The following is a 25,060-nucleotide window of genomic DNA, read 5'->3' as shown; positions in this document are numbered from 1 at the left end:
CGATGGCATTTTTAAATCACCTATGTCATATCTACTCTGTTCTCATTCAGAATTACTACAGTAACTCTAATTTCTGGATGTAGATCTTTAACGATACCGTTCTTACTTGTTGCTACATATCCAAGTTGAGGAATCAAGTGTTCATCTGCACAATTCTCTCTTCCTGGCACCAATCTTTGATATTTTGTTGGATGAGGGTTTCCATCCACATCTACTAAGAAGGGAGGGGGCATGAGATGAGGAGCCTGTTGAGTCTGCTCATCTAGGACGTAATTGTTAGAGTCTCGAATAAGGGGCCGATAGTCAGTGTGGAAGAACATCTGATCAGGAATCTAGAAAGATATGAAGTTTTTATGTTAGCAATTTGAAGAAAAGAATATGCTAAAGAACAGAGAAGAACAAGTGATGCTAAAATATCTAAAAAATCCTTAAGGGTAAAAGAAAGGGCAAGTTGCCAATAAAAATAAATAAAAATAAAATAAAAAAAAAGTTATGCATAGCTACAATTAACCTGCATGGGTGTCGCAGCGCTTTGATTTTTGATAGTGCTTTTGCAGGCAACAAAATGTTTTTAGGAAACAGTAAGCTGAGGTAACTTAAAGCAGAAGCACTGCTTTACATTTAAAAATATTTTACACGTCATTCTATTTTTTTCCCCACACACAATTAAGAAACATTTCCTTGGTTTCCATGCAAGGAAATAATTGTCTTAAGTTCAACATAAGCTCTCAAAGTTATTTCTTAATCAAGCAATATCCAGCAGAAATTTCTCTGCAACTAAACCAGCCTGTTAAATCCATGCAGCTGAAGGAAAACGGTTACACAAGTATTAGATCACAGTCAGAATTTTGCTCCTAGCAATGGTGAGCAAGATGAAGAGACTAAGTTTCAATTTCAGCTAAGAATGTAGAGCAAGAAAAAAAAACAGTTCTTTAAAATTACCAACATGGAATTACCATTGCAACTTTAAAAAAATTGAGGGGGGAAGTGAAGAAAAGCATAGGCCAGAACTGCACTTTTGAGAGCTATTTTGAAAAAGACAGAAACAGCTGTATTTATCAAAACAAAAAGGGAACAAGGCTGATAGATTCAAAAAAGCAGAACATTTATCCCATGCACATTTTTCTAACATTTCAAAATACAGTTTTTGGATAAATATTTACTTTTGCTTATTTTAATAAGCTTGTATAAGGAAGGGCCTAAAGAACTGTAAGCTCTAATAACTGAAATGAATCAGCAAGTTATTCTTAACATACAAACAGTCTATTTTTTTGTTTATCAGGCAGTAGTGCAATAAACCATTTTCAGAAATAAAGGTAATTTTGAGGTTGAACTATTAACGCACAAATTAGCTGCCTAGAAGATGAAAATGTATTCCAGAAAAGTTCTTGGGAGCTACTCTCAAGGGAATGTTAAGACACTGGTTGTTTCTGCTGTGACAGGACCATACACAGAAGAGAACTCTCAGACATCAAGGAACCCGTTATATTTAGATCATATGATGTTTTAGAGGAATAAATGTGACTAATCTAATTGCAGTTAGAAGCTCGAATAAACAGTTCTAATAAAAAGTTGAACTTACCTTTTCATAAGGTCTGCTACAGCCAAAACCAAATATCAACAGATGCCCGTGAGAATCTGTACATGCAAAATGCTGCCCATCCGGTGAAAATTTACAGTCAAAAACAGCACCGTGTCCTTGGCCTTCAATCTACATTGAAGGAAAGAAACTCAAGACTGTTTGACCATTTTTTTTTGAGCAAACAATAACGCAGCATCAAAAATTCATTACTCTCTCAAAAGCAGTCATGCACCTCATATACCTCCATTAAAGCACAAAAAACCTCATTACTTCAGTTTGTTTCTTTTCCCCTTGGTATGTAAATTTAAGTCACGAATTGCACTGTTTTAAAAGATGCATTAAAGGCTATGGAAACTTACTCTTATGAAAAAAAATAAAAGTTTTTTGAGGCTTTTAAGCTGTTAATATATTGCTTAAAAATACACTGCCGCTAACAGATACTGATTTTGTTAAGCCACTTTCAAGAAAAGCACAGGGAATCTTAAAGCTAAAGAAAAAAAAAACCAAACATAATTTCCTTATTGATTGTAACCAGGAAAAAAAAAGGTTAAAAAATTAACATGAACACAGGATCATTACTTAAGTCTCGGAGAAAATAACCTATTGTAAGTGTTAACAATGAGCTGTCAAATGGAGTGAGTGTCACAGGAGCTCTCGAGAAGAATTGAGCCAATCCACTAATGCTTACGGTAATAATATCATTTTTAAGACAGTTGAGAGTACAAATATTTGTCCATAAGACTACTGATATGACGGTCCTTTCAGTCTTTTAGATGGCACCTCATGTCAATTAAGGAAAATTGTTACTATGAATGAGGTGCAAGAAGATCCTTAGGAACAAAGAGTGGAAAAGCCCTGGTGTCAACTATTCACACCACCTCACAGACCGAAAAGTCCTGATCAGCTGGTGCAGTCTGAAGAGCTCAGGCACTGACTGCGATGAAAGTAATGTCCTGCCCTGCTCCCCCGTACCTCACATTCCTTACACCAAACTGCACATTCTTACAGCTCATGTTCCTTGTCTCAGAACTTGTCAAAACCTCCCTCACCAAATTCAACTCAGAAGCCCTACAGGAAAGTAGCAGTGGAAGGAAACAGGGAGTAGTTTTGCAGTAGATTAGTGAACTGACTCAGCTTAGTAAAGTGTCCAATGAGAGGCACCTGATTCAAGGTGGAGAATGAAGTGTCTCTCTCAGTGGGCAGCTGAAAGCAGACAAGAGAGGCAATCCTGGCCCTCCTTTTCTGCCACAGTAAAAACTGTTAAAACTGGCTCCTGGTCACATTCCACCCACAGTTACAATAACCAAAAAATTCAAAAGTTAAAAGCTCTAGAGAAAACATGAGCCATAAGTTTTGCTTGTTTGGGATTTTTTGGTGGGTTTTAGTTGCTTGGTTTTTGGTGGTTTTTTCCCACCTAAAAGATGCAGGGGTTGTACGTGCTGGGGACAATTTCTTAAACTAGTATGTGAACACACTGCTGTGTGTTGAGAAAAAAAACCACAGAAGTTTAGAAATGGTCTTACCATGTTAAAATAATGCTTTGTTTTTGTGCCTTTGGTAATATCCCAGATAAAGATGTTGCCATCATGACCTGCAGACAGCATTATCCTGGAATCAAAAGGATGGGTCTCCAAGACAAATACTTCATCTGCATGCCCCTAGAATTTAAAAATCGCACATTACGTGCAAACAAGAGAACATAAATCCACATCAATAAGATATTTACAGTAGAGCCTAAAGTACTGTACTGTCCTCTCCTCATACTCAGACTTTTGGAAAATTAGTCCCCTAGAAACTGCCTCCAAAAATATACGGACTTTCACAAATTCCACAGCGTATCTATCCCAACTGCTACCTGCAGCACATAAGTAGGGCAAAACCCCAGGCAGCCAGAAAGACTTTATCACCCTAAATTTAATAATTTTCTAGATTCAAGCAAGAAGTTTAGAAATATGGAACTTTTGCCAAAAGACAGCAAACTATTCAATGGACAAGTACGTTACTGCACAAAAACTTCAGTTTATGCCACAGGAGAGGCAAGTTCAACACAGCAGCCAGGGACAGGATTGTTCAAAAGCAGGAGGAAGCAGCTAGTTTTGTTTAAAAAAAATTCAAGAACACTGCACTTGCTTTATCATTCATACAGAGCTTTCAAGACAAGTCAGATCTAATTATGAACTCAACAAGCACATGTCATTGCAATTCTAGGAAGCCCATCAACTTCAAAAAGCAAGTAAAGTCACATACCACCAAGTCATGAAGCAATTGTCCTGTACAGGAATTCCACACTTTGAGCAGATGATTATTCACAGCCGTAACAACATAGTTATCATTTTGGTTCCAAGCTATCATGGTTACTTTAGGCTTCATAAATTTGTCTTCTTCTGAACATGTGTCACTATTTTAAAGAGTAGAACAGACATGAGATACTCTTAATCAGCCCATTTCAATCTAATGTTAATAATGAGACAAGGAAAGTTAAGAATTAAATTTGTTTTGAAACTTTGCCCATAAACTTCATTCTTTTTGGAGCAATCAGCTATAAAGCAAATATGGATTTCTAGCATACTTATTTCATAGGACATAAGCTCTTTCCCATTTGAGATGCAAGGCAAAAAGGCTTTCCTTTTTCAGAGTCTTGTCTCTTCTACAATTAGAGTCCTAAAATAAATCCTTTGAAAATATGGACACCTTACAGTCAAGAGCTTTCCAACTAAAAACTATTTCAGAAGCTAACCTCTACATTAACTAAGCATTTTTTCTGATTCCCAACATAAGTAAAGATATTTTGTATTAACTTCAATCTACTTTCTCGTTTTCCCTGCAAAAATACATTTATAGGATACTCTAATGCTCCCTCTCAGCATCTTAGTCAACTGAAGAAACAAGTTTTCTTTGAAACACACCTTAACAGTTACCTATATTCCATGTCAACTAGTAGCCTCTCTTACAAAGACTCTTTCTCAATTATACATAACTACAATTGCACATATTAATCCCGAGAGATGCCACAGTCAAATCTCAAATACTAATACTTTATCCTTTCTTAGTAAAACCACTTTTTTTTCCCCCCATGGCTGTATCACAAGAGCTTGGAATCACCCTCTAATCAACTAGTATACCCACGGTTTGTTTTTTGTGTTTGTTTCCCCCCTCGTTTAATCACCTACAAATTCATTTCTGCATTTCGGTCTACAGAAGTTGTACTGCTTTAAATCATCCATCCTTCAGGTTTACCGAATGCCATGTAACATCCTGATCTTCATTACAGATGAACTACGTAACACTATTCAAACTGTGTGCCACCAGCATATTTCATTGATGCACTTTTTAAAAGTACAAAAGAATCAATGAAAATAGGCAGCAAGATCAGTCCTTGAGGAAACCCACCTATTACCTTTGTCCTGACCTCTCCTGGAAAGAGGTTATCATCTACCTTATTTTTACTAATCTAAAAACATTTGTCCTGTGACATATCACATGTCTGACTAAAATCCAGATAGAGAGGATCTATTGCACTTTCTGTTAACTTTTTTCCTTAACAAATTAAATGTAATTGATTTGGCACAGCATATGTTTGAAAGCTGTGTAAGTATTTATGCATTTTTCAAGCACAGACTAAATTTTAGCAAGTTATTACATCACCAGAACACTCATTTCACCCCCCAAAGACCACACTGCTTGATCATAGTATCGCTAAGGCTTGCTTTAGTTTGACTGTAAGTTAAGTGTGCTTGTGGTTCAAACTATCGGACTTCTCATAACAGATGAAAAAAAGACAACACTTCACCTACCCTGGTAATCGATCGGACATATCCAACAAAATACTCCTCCATTCTGCTTGCTCAAAACGCCAGATTCGAGCTGTTCCATCTCTACTGCCACTTATGAACCTTGAAGAAGTTTTAAAGGATAGTTAATTCACCTTCAAAAGTATTTGCTTTTAAGTATATTCAGAGTTACATGCCACCACAATTTAAAACATTACAACGAAAGACTGATAGAAGTGAAATCTTCAATTTGTGTGCAAGGGAATTATTTACAGTTACCTGACCATTAACTTTCTTTCCAGAATGCCAGGAAAGAGAGTTTTTCTGAACTGAAAAACCGAATAAATTTGTCAAAACACATAGAACAGAGAAGCAAGTTCCACAGTTAGACTCAATTCACAACTTCATCCCCAACTCCTTTTCAATTACAATACTTTAATGAAGCATATTAAGTAAAGCATTCTGAAATTGTAGAATATCAAATACCGAAGTAGAGGAAAGAATGTATCAGCACAGCAAAGCCTGAGATGTTCCCACCCACAACTGCGCATAAAAGAGAAGACCACCACTGGTTTACTTTAAGATACCAAGGTGTAAACCATGGCAGTTTAGGCTTCCATTTCATGAACTGCTGAACTATCAATGCAGCAGAACGGAAATTCCTGAAGAGAGGAACTGAAAGAAACACATGGGTGCAAGACATCCAAAAATAATCTCCCTAGTCCGTTAATCACAATCCTGAGAAAGACAGTTGACATACCTCCCACAGAAAGAGTTTGCATGCAGGTATATCATGACTGTGCGCTAATTTGCTGTGATTAACTTTAATAATAATTATAATCTTCAATACCTTCCATAGAAAGCATCACCAAGCAAAAGAGCAGTTTTGCCTTTTTTCTTTGGTACTGCCTTAAAAAGTAACCCATACAAGCAGCACAGATGGACCAGTGCAACATGATGGCCCCAAAGACAAGTATAATTGCAGAAAAACACTTTTAAAAGGAAGACAACTACAACTTCCAAATTGGATGTACATTATTATTGTTCTCAGTCACAGTTATCTGGCTTTCAAGAAGAGGGGGAAAAAAAAAAAAAACGTTGCAACTTATGGTTGCAGATGTGGGTCTACCCTGAAGGATAAAATCTGTATCTTCGTTAGTGATAGGCCAATCAGAGATCAATTTTTACTCCACTCTGTATTGGAAGTATAGGTGAAGTTTTACAAATGCAATTTTCTTACTGGAAACCTCCAGATGGGAACAATAACATATTCTAAATTCCAAAATAACGTATTGTTTGTTAACATTTGAGCATCTTTCAACCTACCTGTCACCACTGTTAGAAAACTGAATGCTGTCAACTTTGTCCTGTAAGAAAAAGTAGTTTGTTAGAAATTATGTTTTTAAACAGGAAATATGGTTTTGACAAATGTGAGCTTAGTAAAATCTGAAACAATGAAAAAAACCTACATATTGTATAATTTCTTCAGTAAAGAAATATACAATTAGTTATTCATTTTTATCACAATAAAAATTACAGGAAAACTAGATAGCACACTCAGATCAGTTTGTCTTCATAACTGAGTCTTCCCTACATACAAAATATGTATTGATCAAGCTTTATCACTGTAACATAAATGCTTAAAGTCAGATTCAGTATTAGAGAAAACATATTAAGGCAAACAAAATGAAGATGAGTATTTTAAGACCTGCCCTTGAAAGAGCATTAAGGGTTCAACTAAATCTAAATTCTCTACAGTAAAACTAAAGATTCTTTGTGCATCAAGTGCTGGAAAAGTGACTCAACCTTCAGCACATGAATGTAAGGCAAGTTTCTGTTAGATTCCTTAGAAGACAGAGCCTGCTAGACTAAGGTACACAAATAAAAAATGAGAGTATTTTAGCTAAGAAGTTCTTTTCCTAAGAGGTACCAGTTACACCAAGAATGCAAGCAAAGACGGACATCACGCATTACATAAACCACATGCGAAAACAACACTAGATCGGCAAGCTGACTTATTACTTAGGAAGTACAAAGTAGCTTGCACAGCCACTGAAGATGTGAATAAAGGTCAAGATGAACAGAAGTAAAATTCTGGAAACTCAATTCCATTTAAAGATTTAACACTGTCCTGGTTTGAGGTAAAGCAGAACCAATCTTGTGTTTTGTAATCTTACTTTTTAGCTGGGCCTCTTCTAACTGACTAAACTCTGCAATTAACAGCATATTGTTCAGAAAGTGTTCACTCTCAGAGTGATAAGACCTGATTATACCAAGGAATGGTACGCACAGAGCCTCTTGCTTATACTTATTGCTGTAACAACAAAGATCAGCTAACTTCACTATTTGCCCTGTTAGAGGGTTGGAAGCGGAGAACCATAGAGGGGTCCCACCTGCAGGGAGGAGCAGACGGGACAGGTGACCCAAAACTGACCACCAGGGTATTCCATTCCATATGCATCATGCTCACTATAAAAGTTAAGGGATCAAAAGGTCAGCTCTCTTTCTTCAGTGGCTGACATCCGAGCAGGACCCTGTCTGTTCGTCTCGTCTGCTTTTGATCCCGATCCGAGCATTCCTGACTCCAGATCCGGAATCCTGCTCCTGTCCGTCACTGACTCCAGTCTGGGACTTTCCCTGTGTCTGCTGGTGACGCGATCGTCATCCTGGGAGCTGGATATGATTTTGTATATATTGCATACCTTTTTTTTTTGATAATTATTATTATTATTTCCTTATTTATTGTGATTTTCATTAGAGTAGTTTAGTTCTTTTTCTAAACTCGTAAATCTCTCTATCTCTTCTTCTCCTCTCTTGGGGGGGGGGGGGGGGGGGAGGAGGGTAGGGGGAAGGGGCCATCTGTCATTCTGATTGGCCAATCCGGCCAAAACCATGACGAACACAAAAGGTGTCAAATGGTAAATAACTTGAGTAAGGAAATCCACATTCTCAGCCTTTCTACTTCCTCTATACAGCACATAATGTGTGGGTGGCTAGGCACACTTGCAAATGAGCAAACCACACACTTCAAAATTAGAGAAATGTATGACATCCAGTTGAAAAGACAGAATTCCAAATATCATCTTTATATATTGCAGCCTTTAAAATGGTCAAGCCACACTGAGATGACTGACTGAAATTCTGCATAAGTTCTAAAAAATATTCAATAAAAGAACATTGCTACAAACCCACTAACAACATTAACTTGCAACTTCAATACTGCTTGAAGTGACTAATTATTAGCTTTAACAATCTTACTTACAGCATGACTTTCCAATTCAGCTATTTTCTCAGGTGTTTCAGAGCCAAAAAAATACATCCTGATGACATGGTCAGTGCTGCCAGTTGCTAAAAACATACCACCTGTAAAAAAAAAAAAAAAATCAAGCAATAATTAAGCTACTGTATAAGAAATTAAAACAGATCACCAACATTTCTCAGATGCCTAGTTTAAAAAAAAAAAAAATCTGAAGAGTGTCACATTTTTTATGCTTTTCCACTGACATACAGATGTGAAAGGAAATCCTTCTCTTGCCCCAGAAAGCCATAGTAAAAATAGTCATACTCAGTGTTATAAAGATTTTGAAATATGTAAGTAGGGGAATGATGAAACATCTAACACTACTAATTGCACACAGAAGCCTTCAGTTATGGGGAATATGGCTAGTCATCATCAGAATTACCTAGATGACTCTTTCATTGTAGCATATGTCTCATTTGCGGCACGTGAATTGCTTCAAACCCAGGCAGAAGCATTAAGTAAACCAGTATAAGTACACCAGTATTTAGCTGTGGTGGCAGCAATACTAACATCTGCCTCTTGAAACCTGTAAATGCTGTCAAAAAACCCACACAAACACAACCCAAGGCTGTATCCTGACAATGTTAACAAGCTACACTTTGATTTGTATTTTATTTCTGAAATTCCCTAGTTTCTTCTAATGTTCATGCTATCTGGTACCAGTAACCTTTCCCACAAGTCACCTACATGATGAGAATTAAAGAAGACTAAAAGCCAGGAGTGAAGTAGATTTATAGATTCATTTGTGGATTCTTAAGAAAGAAGGGAACTTTGTGACTATCCCTGCATACAGCTGGCACAGAATCAGGATCTCCTGCTATTGGAAGTAACCACTTCCACTGCTGTTGACTGTGGTATCTTAAGAAGCTAATTTTGCAAATCCTTGACATTATACTAAGGGATTAAACAAAAATAAAAATTCAATAAAGATGGATAAAAAGTAAACGAGCATCAGGTGACTTTTACTTCTGTAAAATCACCAATGGCAAAAGGAAAACAGTATCACCTAGTTCAACAGTCTTTCACTGTTAGCTGAGGCAAGTCACATTGCTTTATTATGTCATAGGCTAACACACATATATACAATTACTTACTACACAGCTGCTGGTTTTGTGTATTTTAAAGCTGTCACAAACAGAGTATTATAGTAACTACTAATGAGGAAAGAAGAGAAATCACAATGTTAACCTCAATCTGTATGGGACTTACCCACACTGAATGAAGAACAAAGCATCTGAACCCCTGGTCTAGGTTTCTCTGTGAATTTCACTGGCCGATTGCTTAAAAAGAAAAGATGTTTGAAACAGGACATGCCACACAAAACTTGGCTTTTATCAACATTTCAAAACATAAAGGTACGTTTCTTCAAACATCTATACTACAGGTGCTTCTTAAATACGTACAGTAACATCTGCAAGTCTTGTGCTGGAGGATAAACGATAAGGTTTAGTTTTAAAAATTACTGTACACATATACACAAATGATGCTCAAAGCCCACACAGCTTGACTTTTTCTGCTATCACCTAGCAAGGATAACATGATATGCCAAAGAACATTTATTCTCTTTTATCCTTCAGTAAGTATGATTTACCCCCTCCATAACACATCCACGAAATACTGAACTCTTGCCCTCACATTACAAACCATCAACAGTACAAGAAAAAAGGCCTACCAAACGCCATTACTACAGAATGCTGTACAAAACCGTAAGATTTTACAGAAGTACATAAGAGTTTTGCAACGCTGTGCACACAGTGATTTAAAAGACTGCTTTCCTGTTCTGCAAGTCATGCACACACTCTTCCAGCTGACATCGCCATAATCTCACAGAAAGTAGCTACTAAGAACTACATTAAGGAGAAATCCAGCAAACCATACCACTTACAAGCATTATAGGTTTCTACTCATTCTACTGCTTTTCTGTTCAAGTGTTTTCTGCTTATCAAAGGAAACGTTAAGACCTTCAGTATAAGAATATTTCTCATGTTTGTATGATACACACTACAGAGATTCATATCCTAAGAATGCTGCTTTGAAACCTACCAATGCTTAAACCGACTCAAGTCCATCCTTAAACTAATTTAAACAATGTCCTCTAAATTAATTTTAGAAGGTGAATTAAGGATCCAGTTTGAACGCTCCCCCACTATAACTTACAGCCCTAAAAGATTCTTCAGATGAAAGTACAATTTTGATAGTTTTTGCTGCAATTCTACTACCTTAAGATCACAAGTTGAATTAAAAAGCACAACAGTCGTCTGCTTTCTAAAGTAATGATTTTTTTCTAAAATAGCTACTCTAACGTAAAATGGATCATTTTATACCAACTACCATTATATGCCACAATATGAGATACAGACTGATCATCCCAAATCTCTTCTTCCCAGTAATCACCTAATTTTCTTTTTGTACAAATAAACAGCAATCACATAGAGAACAATTAAAAACTATCCTGAACATACTCAGCATGCAAGTTCTGTAAGAGACATCCTGAAACTACAGGACTATTGAAAACTCAACACAAACAAAAAGCTTTATTTTACTGCTCCAACATATTTATGGCAGCAATTCCAGTTGTCCTACATTTGTACTTTTAGTGCAGTAAGAAGTTAGTGCAGTAAGAAGTTAATATATTTCACAACTAATCTCCCAGGAAAACGGAATAATATCAATTTGTAAAGGATTTATAAATCCTTTTTGTAAATTTAAAATTTTTTTTAAAACGCTTTAAAATAATTACGTAATAGATAATGTCAACAACATTTTTATTATCACAAAACCTCAATTTTTTTTAGCTAGTTAAAAGCAGTCGACTTGTATTTATCAAGCACAGTATAGCATAGAGTTAATCAGCAATGCATTTACATACTTGAATTTCATGGAATCCGTATCCCATTGCCAAAAGCAAACAGTTCCATCTGCACCAGTAGAGACCATGTATCGCATGGAGCCTTTCACCATTGGACTAAACTAAAAAGAAGAAAGTAAAATCAGACACATCCAAACAGAGATATTAAAGAAGTGTTTATGAACTTCTAAATATGTTCACATAAAGCCTTCATTTACTTTGTATTTTTCACTAAAACTGCTAAAGCAGTTGTTGATAACTGCTATTTTTAACATTTACAAAATAATACCTCCTATACTTTAAAAGTATGAGGTCTATGTTTCAATTATTGCATTACATAAAACCAATTAATTCACTGCTTTGTTTTTGAAGTCTTAACTAACCACAATCATTCACTAAAAAGCAGTTAAAAAAAAGGGAGTAAGTTTCTCCAGACATGCGTACTTTTTAAATTCTATAATTAAGCAGAGCATCAGTTATGAGATAGCCTGAGTATGTGTTACCCAGCATCACATATAAATTTATAGGAAGTCCTCACACATACTTCTTTAAGACATGGGTTTATTGCTATGCACAGAGATACCCTTCAGAAAACTTTACAGAACACAAGTTAATTACTACTACTACCATTAGAAACAGCCACATAAATTGTACATATTGCAATTATAGTATTATTAAGAATGCATAAACAAACAAAAAAATCCACAAGACTACAACAAAAGAAACACCATGAATAAGTGTTTTGCCATTAAAAAACAAAGAAATTAAAAAAATGCAATGAATGCCACAAACTCTGCAAATACAAAGATTACTCTTGGAAGCATCATTTTCAGAAAACTGCAAAATTATTATTTTGTACTGAACTTCACAAGCTGGCAGGTAGCCATGCTTCACCCCTCAACGTAAGCCTGTTTGTCTCATTGAAAAACACAGCAGATCTGGATAATGAGGTACTAGTTTAACTGTTAAATAAGGAATTACAAAGGCCAAAACATAACTAAATGCAAAGGACTACCAATAGCACCTAAAGTATCACAACGCCTTCCAATTTAAATGCACAACATATTACACTGAACATCTTTGCACTTTTGAAATAACTTATATTTTTGAGATTAAGACAAATACCCATATCACAGTAGCTGTAAAAATCATAGTGGATCAGAACACTCATGCACATAAACCAGCCTATCACGTCTACAGTAACAAACAACAGAACAACACAATATTTCCCAGAAATTCTCTTTGGTTCCAATAGTTCAGATATTACAAGTAGTGATCTTTCTTAAGTCAAGACAGATTCCTGTCACTATCTTCAGTTAAATACTCAGGAATTTCAGGGAGGCAAGTAACTTTTTTTTTTTTTTAAACTGTGGTTAAAAACCCCACTGTTTCTTCTGTGGTTTTGACTAATTTTTGACAATAATATTTAAATGTTCAGATTTTAATATTCCCACAGGCAGTCATGCAGAAATAATTTCTGTTATGTGAAAACCACAGCAACAGGCACAGTGAAAGTTACTTGCCATTCACATGCCAGCCTTCATGTGAAACAGAACATCAGTTCCTTGTACTTGGACATGAAAAAAGTAAGATGTACACTTGGCAAGTTACTTCTTAACCTAGTAACAGCAACCACAAAGTACTTTTCTCCACAAACAGAAAATGAAGTATTAATCTTCCTTTTCAAGAAGTTATAACACAAAGGTAGAATGCTGTATTGGTGTAGAGCATTCATGTAACTATGTTTCTCAATTTCAATAAGCAAATAAGGAAACTGGTTATTTCTTACCAATATGACAGCTAGATAATCTTAGGGTGTCCCATCAATCTAAATTCTACTACTAAAGCAGACTCCTAACTTTTCAAATCAGGTGCAACAGCATTTTTGCCCAAACTATTTCTTGTTTTCTACTATTTGATTAAAATGCCTTCAAACTTTCCATACCACGCTGTCAAGTGAAACTGGAGTTTCATGGACTGACTGCTTCTTACAATCCATCTACATTACTTGTGCTTCAATGTGTAGGAACACTTAACAAAACATACCTGTAATGAGGTAATGGACCCTGTGTGTCCGTGGAGGACTGCAACTGGTGCACAAGTTCTCAGACACCACACTCTGATCATTTTATCACAGCTTCCAGCTGCAATCATAGTGTTTTCATAATTGACAGCCATATCGGAAATCTCTGCTGAATGTCCTCGTAACGTGGCAAATAACCTGCCATTATGAGTTGACCAAATCTTTACCAAACAGTCATCTGAGCCCTAGAAAGAAATATTTATTACTCTCAGCGAGGATTTTCAAAGACATTTGGGATAAAAGTTTTAGGTTTCCTTTACAGAACCTAACTAAGCTTTTACACAGCTTGGTAAATTACACTTATATTTAAAACTTTGTATGCTACTTCAGCTGAAAGAAATAAAGTCATACAACCAACACTAAAAAAGCCAAAATGTTCACTTATGGTACAGGATTATACCACAGTCATCACAGATCTATACCATATACTGCAAAAAGCCTGGGATAAGTTTGAGGGAATTCCTTACAGTAAAGGCAAGGGCCAATGAAAATACCGTGCAATCTCTCCTCTGCCACTTTATAAATATGAAACATGCTTAACACTGAACTACATCACTGCATAAAGCTCCTACATCAATGTCAACATCTGACCAGCATATTACGTACAATTTCTTACATGCTTCAGACCTTTAATTACATCAAATTGTTCTACTTAAGCATGGCAATAGAGCTAATCAGCTATGTTTTAACACTACTTATATCGACCTCCAGAAGTTTTAGCATAATATGCATTTCAAATTCTTTGCGTACATCTAGAACTATATTCAGATTTGGATCTATTTCATCAACTTACAGTAAATATTCTATGTCCAGTCCTATCGAATGCAACACAATATACAGAAGAAAGATGGCCAAGAATCCGCCTATGCATCTTGACATGCTGATACATACTTCCTGGAAATGAAGTACTGAACTTTGCATATCCAGTTAATTGTTTTGCTCGATGTACTTCCACTAGAATATAAAGAAATCAAAGAGTGAACGCACTGAAGTTTAAAACAGGTCTATTCTAAAACATGACTTTATTTAACTTGCGTTAATATTAAGGACTTACTTGAACCGACTTTTATATATCATAAAGTCAGGGTTTTTTGTATTTGCAATTTTTTTTCATGTACAAAACCAAGACAGTATTTTAAACTTGCTCCAATAAAAACTTCAGTCTCTAGATAAGACGCGCTAAACGTTATCTTTATTTTGCCATGGCTTTCTATACCTTAAATCATACAGGAGTCCTTCTATCCAAAGGTGAATGGTTTCTATTTTCTGTAGGCTTCTCTACTTAATACAAGGTCTTTATAAAAGCAAAAGATGTCATCTAGAGGTGACTGCCTCACGAGTGCTGAGAGCAGACCTTTGTACCCAATACGTAACCCCAGTGAAGTCATATGAAGTTCTCCAGATAAGCCTCCAGATCCAGTTCTGAGGTGCAATTCTCAGCATTGTAGCAAGGCCAGCACCAAGATACACATCGTATGCTCACAGCAGCAGTGATGAGTGTTGAGAGGAGCTTACCAAGATTTGGTGGTGTGCCATAGTTCACAGGAATTTCAGGAGGTCTTCCTCTATGAAGAGCAGCAAATGCAGAGCCCTTCCAAACAGTGTTCCTGCAATCTTGAAAACCAATTGGTTGAAGTTTGTCGTAAGTACATGTTAAAAATGCCCAAAGAGCTGCCGTTCCAAAACACGGTAAGAAACCTATCTATAGGTGGTCCCAAACACAGCATTGAAACAACTGAAAAAACAGGAACACCAAATGCCCCAAAACTTTTCATGAACAGTGTAGCATCAGAGGAGAGAAAAATCCATTTAATATAGTAACAGAACGAAGAAAAAATCCCAACACAACCAATCACTAAACTTTGGAATTACTCCTAAATGGTGATGCCCCTGCAGTTCACGTAACACAAGACTAACTTCTGAACTGATTTTATCTTATTCTTGGTGTAAAGCATGTAAGAGTTGTAACATTTTCATTAATATTTATTCATAAATATTACATTTATTGAATACTGACTAGTATAAAATTATTTAGCCAGATGATCTCAAGAGGTCCCTTCCAACCTGACAATTCTGTGATGCTTAAAAAAAAATTCCCACACTGACGGTCATTTTGACACACTCATGCTGAAATAATTGAATCCTGATTTTCAGGGTAGAACAGACACTGTTATTCACTGTGCATCCTTTAAAGTGGTTAGGACAGATAACTGAAAACACAATAGTATCCCATAAACCAGTTCCACATCACAGCACCTAGCTACCCAACAGAACTTCATACAAACACATGAACACCCTCCTCCCAGAGACATTCAAAGAGATAAGTCTAAAGCTAAGATCTAGTCTATCAAATAACATGCTTATGCATTGCTAACCATTCCCTTTAAGTTACAGGCAAGGACGTTCTTCCTGCACGTGTACAGAATTCACAAGTACTAATTTTGATGCCATTTGCGTTAACCAAGAAAACTTTCAGAAAACTGGTGCTACAGTCTGACATTTGTATGGAACAGAGTAAAACAGCTACCGCATTCAAAACCAATGCACTGCTGGGAGTGTCGGGAGATGTTAGTAGCACCTGTGTCCTGATGATTCATTATATTGCAGTAACACTGAAAACTGGCCAGCCTCAGCACTCAGAGTGATTCTTCTGATGCAACTGAAAACCTTCTCTTCACATAAATCAATATATAGGTATAATATTAATACAAAGATCACTGGTGTTTTAGTTGATTAAACACAGTACGGAAGAAGTGGGGGTCAATTTTGGTGAAAGCTCACCACTTTCAAGTATTCCAAATGTCTTCAGCATATGCTTATGAAAATGTATCAAATCCATTTCAAATAACAAACAAACCATACCTTTTGCTGTACGTAACAATGACTGTCTCCCTGCACCAAGTAAGGAATTCACTCTCGAAATGCTGGGTGGTATCTCCTTATCCAGTATAGGGCCAATACGCTTGCAAATTTGTAACAAATGGTCTGGAGCCACATGCTTGTTGGACAGCACCTGAGAGAAATTTTAAGTTTTAAAAATGTATATGGTACATCCAGAACAGACAAATCTAAAAGCATCAATATTCACAGGCATATTAAACGTTGTTTAAATATTCTAAAGTTCAACTTACAAAACAAAATCAATTCTATTAAGGTCTGGTCTTGTAAATTCAGCGAGTACTCTCCAAGAACGAGAATTGTAGTAAAAATCACTGCAGTAAAATTACTTACTGCGCATCAGTATTTTACTACTGAAAGCCTGCAATATTCACACCTACGGCACCCATTTGTGCACCACCTTACAGTGAGTGTCTTTGCTTAATTCACCCAATTATTTTTATTTAAAATAATAAATAAAATTCAAACCCTCATAACTCAAGATCATGAAGAATTTTATTGTAATCAAGCACAAGAATTTACGCAACTAGTACTTCAGTCGCATGGTACTCGTTCAGTAAACTGCAAACTAATAGGTTTAAGTACAATCTCTCTGGAAATAGTTTCCTTGAAGAACCAGTACTACATAGCATAGGACTGCCCTACTTCCTTAAACCAAAAGGATCAAAACAGCCATCCATCCATCCAGGAAGGATCCCATACTATCTACATCTAACAATCTAAAAAAATACACCCACACACACACTCAGACGTCTCAGTCAAGAACAGATGTGTGTGGTTTTTGAGTACTTTTCCCCCCCTTCTTTCTGGGAGTACAATAAAAGAAATCCTTATTTTACTATGAAGTCAATCACAATAATGCAGAAGTTAAATATGCAAAGTAGAGTTTACACAGACTTGAGTAAACCAAACCATCAGAATCATGAATTTAAACTATTGGGAAGGTCTGAATCAGCAGGCACAAACAGCCCCATGCTTACTCCACTCTCTGATCCGGCCACGTAAAAACCAGTTAGTCCCAGAAGCCACACTGCTACTTCAGCAGCCAGACTATTCCCAGCCAATACACTCAGGGGAGGCAGAGGGCCACACCAACACAGGTATGTGGCCTCTGGCCCACGTAGCTCAGAACACAGGCAGAACTAGCTCATGCTTATGATGCTATTGCCTGAGCCTACTGACTGAATTTAGATGAGGGAAGTCCCGGCAAGGCTGATCTCATCATCAGAACAGTGGGAATAAAAATACCACATGCTGTCACCTAAGATCTGTTTGACAAAAAGTTGCCCAAATGCACAGTGAGTATTGAGAACATATGATTTAAGCCACAACCTAATACTTGGTTTAATAATAAAAACAGAAGTAATGTATAAAGCTTGCGGGGGTATAGGTTGTATTCCTAGGGGGGAAGGGGAGGTGGTATTATCAGTAAAATAGTTAACATTACCACGCAGACAAATATATCAAAGCAAATCAGGTCATCAAATGCTTAAGGTTGACCGTGAGAAATGTATTTGGTAGTCCAAAGATTACAAAATGCACTTTTTCATCATTACTTTATAAATTTTGCCTCCGGTTGGTATAGAGCAGTACCAGCCATGACATTAAGGACAGAAAGCTCAGCATAGTTTACGCCAAGCATTATAAACCGTTTTGTTTGCATGCCATCATCAGGAAGTATATATTCCAAATGCAATCCCTAGTAGAAGCATGCATACAAAACCTTGCAATTAATTTCCTTTTTAAGTAGTTTTACTCAGATTTTGGATGGAACAGTTATTTTAAAGTCTTATTCCAATTCCATGATGAGCAGAGAGGAAAAGAAATAATTGCACTACGTGATTGCATTTGTCTGTGGTCTCTGAAAATTCAGAGTGAGAGCAGTGGGACAACAGGTTCCCAAAGCCCCTCAAAAGCAGAAACTAAAACCTTCAGAAGATTAATTTGGATATTCTGAAATACTATTACCCTGTGTAGAGATTTCTTTTAAATTGTGTAGGAAAAAGATGCAGAAGCAGCACATATTAAAGAATTAATCTGACAACTGCATATGCATAATAAATACAGCTTAAAAAAACCCTGTGCTTAAGTCAGAAGAATCCACACGTGACATCCCCAATACCACCACTTTTTGTCATAAGAACTGGGGTAAAAAAACAAACAAACAACAAACCCCAAACAATCCTTTTTGAACTTAATACTACTTTCATGTTTGCTAAATTCAAGTCAGAGCTTGAAAGTATTCCTGTTTAGCAAGACTAGGCTTTTTAGTGACTTAAAGCATTAATTTAAAATCTCATTTGCTCAACTGACCACACTGACAAGTAGATGAAATGTAATCCAGTTTATCATTTTAAGCAGCACTCAAATAATTAAGAAAATGTTTTAAACAAAATTTCATTCCTTCTCTTTGAAAATATGATTCTGAGATCTTCAAGTGTTACACATGAGGGACAAGGAGATTTAGCTGTAACAATACACAAACTGATGTCTAAGGAAGAAGCCAGACAATTAACCTGGAATGAATGAATCTTAGGGGGGGAAAAAAAGCAAGAATAAACATTTGTTTAAAGAAAACAAGATCAACTACAATAAAGCAGGATAAAATCACACTGGGCATGCACTGCCAGACCATCACTTCATAAGATTCAACTGCCAAATACACTTTGCCACTGAAGAAGCAATAAAACAAAACACCTAGAGAAAGACAGCTTTCCATTCTGAAATGGATAGAAGTTAAAACATTTAGAGCAAACAACATCAGTCAAAGAAGGCACAAAGCACACGCTGTTGAGAGATCACTTATATCTTTCTAATATTTAGAAACAAAGCTATGACCAGTAAGTAGCCAGAGATAAAGAGCATACTCATAGGCACCAGAACTGCCAACCCTTGATTTCGGAACAGCGATTTCATTTCCTAATCTGTTGAAAGGGACGGATGAAGGAAGCCAACCAGAAAATAAATACCATCAAATCAAAACGCGCTTAACAAACTTGCTCGTGAAACTCTGAAATGAAACCTTGCTTCAGATTGGTTCTTCCCTATATGTAGGCAGTGGCATGTACCAATGCACAACGCCAAGCTCCACCTCTGCTATGTAAACAATATCCTCAATTTAAAACACCACTTGTGTTTTTGTTAGTCTAATGTAAAGAAATTAAAGGCCCTTTCCAAAATAACACCAATGCCTTAACAGAGCTGGAATGAAACTGGAAGGTAAAGCTTTAGGCCTACTTTTAAAGGTAAAGGGTCTAACATCAATGTTATCATCCTAATTAAAAGTTTTAAAGAAAAAAAAAGGTCTCACCAATTCTTCGTAACTTCTGTAATGCTCATTTCCTTGCCAATCCAACCTTTTAGGAAGCAACTAAATGGAGGGGAAAAAAAAACAAACAAAAAGAAAACTGAGTCGTTAAAGGGGAAAGAGGAATAGAACACATCCAAAACAATGTGTGTTGAGGGGAAAAAAGTTGAGACAGCAGAGTGGAAGAAACTTCAATGACTTGTAAAGTAAAGGAAACTTTTGACTACAGCAAGAGAGATGATTTCATCAGAGCCCACACCGACCTGATACTGTTCCAGCTCCTGCACCAGCACCTGCAGAGAAAAGGGGAAAAAAATACAGAGTTAGGGACCAGCAAGCCTCCGGTTTCTCAAGCGGCTGCTGCCGCACAAGGGCTCGGGCGGGGGAGGGGGGGACGACACCGGCTGTTCACACCTCCCCTTCAATCCTCTTTGCGGCAGCGAATGGCCGAGGGGTGCGAGCCGGTGCGCCCAGGTGAAGCGTGCGGCGCCCCAGTAACTCACCTTCAGCGCTCTCCTGCAGGGGCCGGTGGTCAGAAACCGAGCTATGAGGAAGTAGAGCTCTGCAAGAGACACGGGGAGAGACGGGAGGGGGGGGATGAGTCCGGGGCCAGCTGGGGCGGGGGGAGCCCCCGGGGTGACTGCAATTCATCACCGCGGTCAGGAAGATGGCGGCAGGGAGCGGCGGCGGCACCGGCGGTAGCTCTCGCCCTGGCCCGCGGCCGCTCGCGCCCCGGCGGTTTTACCTGATTCAATGAGCGGCAGGGACACGCTGCCGCCACCGGAGTTGGAAGAGGCCGGGGGCTCAGCCATGGCGGCCCGGGCCCGGCGGCCGCCGCTCGCTGGCTCCCTCCCTCCCTCGCTTTCTCGTCTCTCGGCACAATCGCCGCTGGCGGCGGCGGCCGTTGCTGCCTGGGCAGGGATTAGGGGCTCAGGCAGCGGCTGGGGCAGGCAGGGCCCGGCTCGACATAGCCCTGTCAGCGCCGCCCCTCCCCCACCGCCAACCGCCAGCCAACCACCCCCCCCTTCCCCCTCCCCTCCCTCCCTCCCTCCCTCCGCGCGCGGGAGCGAGCCGCCCCCGCCCCCCCGCCGGAATCGGGATCGCGCTCGCGCTCCGGGTCTCCTCCCCTCCCCCGCGCTAGCGCAGCCTCAGCACTGCCACTGCCGCGCGACCGGCCGCTCTACCGCCTCTGTCACCTGCGCCGGCCACGCCTCCGGGGGAGGGCGGGGAAGGGGGCGGAAAAAGTAGTCCCCGTCCCGAGCGCGCGGGGACCGGCGGGGAGGCGAGGGGGGGGGGGTTGGGCGTGTGGCCGCGGAAGATACACGGTGCAGGGGGACCGGTGGGGGCGGCGGGCGGAGGAAGCGGCCGGTGGGGGAACGGGAGACCCCGGCGCGGAAGGATTGCGTGATGGTAGGCGGCTGGGTGACGCAGAGCTGTGGGGCGGGGCCGCTCTCTGAGGTGGGGGAGGTGTCACGGGGGCGCGCAGGGGGGGCTGCTCGGTTGCCGTTGAGGGCCGGGAGTGCGCGGGCCCGCTGGGAAGGAGGCGACAGTCTCCGCAGCTGTCACCGGTCGCCCCGGGGCCCGGCGGCACGGCCTCCGCTCCGCCCAGCCCTCCCCTCTCCTCGCCTCCCGCGGCCCGGCCCCGTCAGGCCGGGACCGGCGGGGACCGGCCGCAGCCCGCCGTCAGGCGCCGAGAGCCGGAGATGGGGCCGGCGGTTCCCCGGGGCTATGCGGGGCCGAGGATAGGGGCCGAAGCGGGCTCCGGGTGCTGCAGGGCCCAGACCTTCATCTCGAAGCACGTTGCCCGGCGTGCCCGGGGCCGCCGGAGGGCTGGGGCTGGCGGTGCGCTTCCCGAGCTGGCGGAGGTCGGGAAGGGCTCGGGCGGCAGCGTGTTCGCAACTAGCGGATCGACTAATACAGCGTTACTACGCGGGAGCCGTTGTCTTTTGGCTCCTGTTGCCACTTCAGGGGGATCTCCGGACCCCTCAGGCCGATGGGTCTCCTCCTGTGCCACTGAGGCTCCCCGGGTGTGGTGCCCGGGGCATCTCGGCCACCCTAAACGGCGGTTTAGGGAGCGGGGGCGTTTCCCCACCGCGGTGGAGGAAGGCAGCGCTGCACTGGCATCATCTTTCCAAAACCAGCAGGGCTGCCCCAGTGCCCCACGTTGCCTCTCTGCAAACAGGTGCCAGCGCCACCTCCACGTCACCCCGGCTTTGGAAGCCTCTTTATGGGGGATATTTTTATTTTCCCTTCTTATATTTTTTTTCTCCCCTCTGCCCAATATGAATTATAACATGAAGGTAGCAATGGCCATAGTCAGGTACTTTAAATATGAGCTCTTCCTTTCTTTTCCCATTCCTCACCTGTGGTGGGTTGGTACACACTTTTAGAACCTTTGCAGTAAAATATTTTTACATACCATTGTAGAAATACGTGTGTACTTTATTAATCTCACTACCTCAGATGTCCTTTCAGCTTTTGACAAAGAGCTTTTGTAGATGTGAGGCACAGGCCAAGCAGCAGGCACCTTCCCCCGACTGCTGCCTCTGCTCCCCACTCTGCACCACCTCCTGCCTGGTTAGCACTCCCACATCACAGTTCAGGTACAGGAAAAAAAACAGGTAACCTGACCATTAAAAACCTCTCTTTAAAAGAGATCCATGGGTTTCTGCTTCCTGTGTTGTCGCAAGCTTCAGCTGTGTCATTCTCAAAGGCCACCCTCTAGATTTCACTGATAATTAGCATTCATTAGCTAAACCTGGATGCACTCGAGCATCCTGGCTGTGTTCCATGTTTTCGAGAGCTGTGGTCTGCTTGGCACTAGAAAATGAGTTCCAGAATGGTGCGGCATGAACATGTACGTATGTTCTCTTAACCAGAGCAACTAGTAGCAGCATACAAATAGGACTGAGTAACTCCAAAGAAACATGTTTTGTTCTCTTCATGTTGTATTTTGGAATGGATGGTTCTCCGTTATGCATGTGTTCCGTGGCACTACATGCAAATCTGCATCAGCTTTTACTCTATTCCTTAGTTGCACAGAGCAAATGTATCTGGTACTGTACAGGAAAGAATGCTTTTTCTGAAGCATGCCCATGGAAATTCTTGTCAGATGAAGTTAAATGCCTTCCACTCCAATTCTCCACAGGCAGAACTGACAGCTAGTGCCAATATATACAATTCCTCATTTTCCCAGTAGCCAAACTGGTGTTTTTTTCCACGCTGGCATTTCATGCTATGTGGAAAAGGGCAATAGTATCCACCTACTGCAGAACTGATCAAATTCATAATTGATTCACCTATTCGTATTAACTAGACATACTTCATGTAACTAGGAAAGCCTGTTTCATTCTTTACTGCATCAAGTGGGTTGTGCTGCTCAAAACAGACCCAGGGCTCCTGATGCAACCAGCTCTGCCCTTCTGCCAGCGTGAAAATTCCCCTCCTGCGAGAGAGAAGCTGTTACTGGTTTGTGCTTACTGAGTCCTTTCACTTCCATAACAAAGTAAAAAAAAAACAAAACAACTTTTTGTCCCCAAGAGTACATATTAGGGAGCAGTTACAATAAATTAAACAGTGGCTAGGAGATGTTAGAGAGAAGATGCTGAAAGTCAACAGGATCTCAACATCAGAGACTCAAAAGTAGGCATTCAGAGTAGGCATTTGGTAAAAGGACATAAAAGAGGTTATTTAGGGGGACTTACCTGCAAGTTTGTTAGTCATTTAACTGGTGGTTTTGACTTGCTAAAACCAGAAAGTAAAGAACGTCATGTAGCTATGTCACGACACAGCTACATGACACAAACCAACAAATAAGGTAACTGGAGGGAGGGTGGGGGGAGAGGCAGAGGGGTTAGAAAAAGTGGCATAAATGTACAGTTTTGGCATATCCAAGAACTTGAAGCCAAAGCCACTGCCCAAATCAGGTGCACTCTGCTTGGAACACAGCTGTGGTGGAAATGGGCCAGAAGGTCCAATTTTGGAGGACATCCTGTATATAAACTAAAGTTAAGTTAAACATTGCTTAGATATTGAAAAGTTAAAATAGTAAAATGCTTTCTCAAATGAAAGCATGGTTTAAGAAAGTAAGTTGGGGTGAAACTAAAGCGTTTTTTCAAATTGTCATGCACTTCTAAAAAGGCACCAAAAATGCACAGGAAGGAGATACTGTGCTTGCAGGTGTTACTTAAGAGCATAAACAAGTTCTCTATCAAGGGGTGGGGGAAAAAAAGAAACAAAGAACAAATGTTACTTTTTGATCTTGACTCCTCCCAAGGCAAGGCTCATAGTTGTCTGACTGGCATCAAATAGACTGGCAAGATAAAACCATGCTACTACCTGCTGCAATTCAGCAAAATAAGGTGAAATGGGGAAAAAAACCCCAACCACAAAACAACCCTGCACTCTATGGGAGAACTGAAGTAATGCTGTACTAGATTTGATCGGGTTTTTTTATTTTGAGGTTAAGTAATATATACTTAATATGCCCCCTTTTGATGAAAGGCTGTTAAATCTTCAACAAGACGGATTTGGTTTTCTCAACTACAGCTAGGAAGAATCGGGACAGTTTTGTACTACAGGAATTAGGTCTCCGCACAGGTATGTTTAATTTGAAACGACGCTCGGCCAACCTGCAGCCCCATGCAGTGGGCACACTGCTCGCAGCAGGCTAAGCTCACCCAACAGCTTATCGGCACCACAAGGGAAGTTTTCCCTTGGCTCCCCCCTCCCTGCTCCTGCCCAGGCTCTTCCACAGCTCACCCCATCCTCTGCGACGGGATCCACCACCATATATACCTGGGCAAGTTCACAGCCGAGGCTCATTTTTCCCTGGACATCTGAAGCTTTATTGATTTTAAGGCTGGATTTGGGGAAATTCCAGTGTGGTTCCAACACAACAGCCAACACCATCCGGTCAGTTAACATTCAAGAGGATTGCTCTGTGCATCTTCCTTAAAGCAGTTATTTACACACGAGTGCATATGCAAACTCTTAGATGCCGAACAGATGAAAACATCCGATGTTTACTAAGTATTGACTTTTTTTGTTTAAGGTAACAGAAGCAGTACTAAGCTATCAGCTTTCAAACGGGAAGTCCTGATCAAGACTGCAACCAGAGTGTTCTACTTGCTACTCCCTGCATTACCACCATTTTCTTGAAAAAAGTACGTTTTTAACAATATTAAGAACATGATTAAAAATCAGAAACTAGACCACTTAGATCATGAGTGATCGTGAGTTGTCATAGTCAATACAGGAGCTACAGAAACA

The 25,060-nt window shown here is 39.9% G+C and overlaps 1 protein-coding gene across 3 annotated transcripts in view; it reads right to left on the bottom strand.

Moving 5' to 3' along the window:
- The window catches only part of BRWD1 (bromodomain and WD repeat domain containing 1), a 58,789-nt gene extending 37,999 nt beyond the window's left edge, over window positions 1-20,790 (bottom strand). For 2 of the 3 annotated variants that reach the window (XM_054189143.1, XM_054189145.1), the window contains exons 1-17: window positions 20,535-20,790; window positions 20,293-20,351; window positions 20,053-20,082; window positions 19,793-19,852; window positions 16,447-16,597; window positions 15,100-15,198; window positions 14,378-14,538; window positions 13,548-13,769; window positions 11,523-11,623; window positions 9,863-9,933; window positions 8,615-8,715; window positions 6,679-6,719; window positions 5,377-5,475; window positions 3,830-3,980; window positions 3,106-3,240; window positions 1,583-1,711; window positions 107-332 (exon numbers count right to left, since the gene is read on the bottom strand). In XM_054189143.1, coding sequence (XP_054045118.1) covers window positions 107-332; window positions 1,583-1,711; window positions 3,106-3,240; window positions 3,830-3,980; window positions 5,377-5,475; window positions 6,679-6,719; window positions 8,615-8,715; window positions 9,863-9,933; window positions 11,523-11,623; window positions 13,548-13,769; window positions 14,378-14,538; window positions 15,100-15,198; window positions 16,447-16,597; window positions 19,793-19,852; window positions 20,053-20,082; window positions 20,293-20,351; window positions 20,535-20,601 — 1,903 coding nt within the window. In that variant the 5' untranslated portion in view covers window positions 20,602-20,790. Of the gene's footprint in view, window positions 1-106; window positions 333-1,582; window positions 1,712-3,105; window positions 3,241-3,829; window positions 3,981-5,376; window positions 5,476-6,678; window positions 6,720-7,745; window positions 8,132-8,614; window positions 8,716-9,862; window positions 9,934-11,522; window positions 11,624-13,547; window positions 13,770-14,377; window positions 14,539-15,099; window positions 15,199-16,446; window positions 16,598-19,792; window positions 19,853-20,052; window positions 20,083-20,292; window positions 20,352-20,534 lie in introns of those variants that run through there. The other variant, XM_054189144.1, reaches the window with a different exon arrangement.
- Window positions 20,791-25,060: the final 4,270 nt, after the last annotated feature.

This window comes from Rissa tridactyla, chromosome 1 (genome assembly GCF_028500815.1).
Source record: "Rissa tridactyla isolate bRisTri1 chromosome 1, bRisTri1.patW.cur.20221130, whole genome shotgun sequence".
In the NCBI taxonomy this organism is placed as follows: Eukaryota; Metazoa; Chordata; class Aves; order Charadriiformes; family Laridae; genus Rissa; species Rissa tridactyla.
The sequence above is the reverse complement of the archived record's forward strand: the minus strand, read 5'-3'. Positions and strand labels throughout refer to the sequence as shown.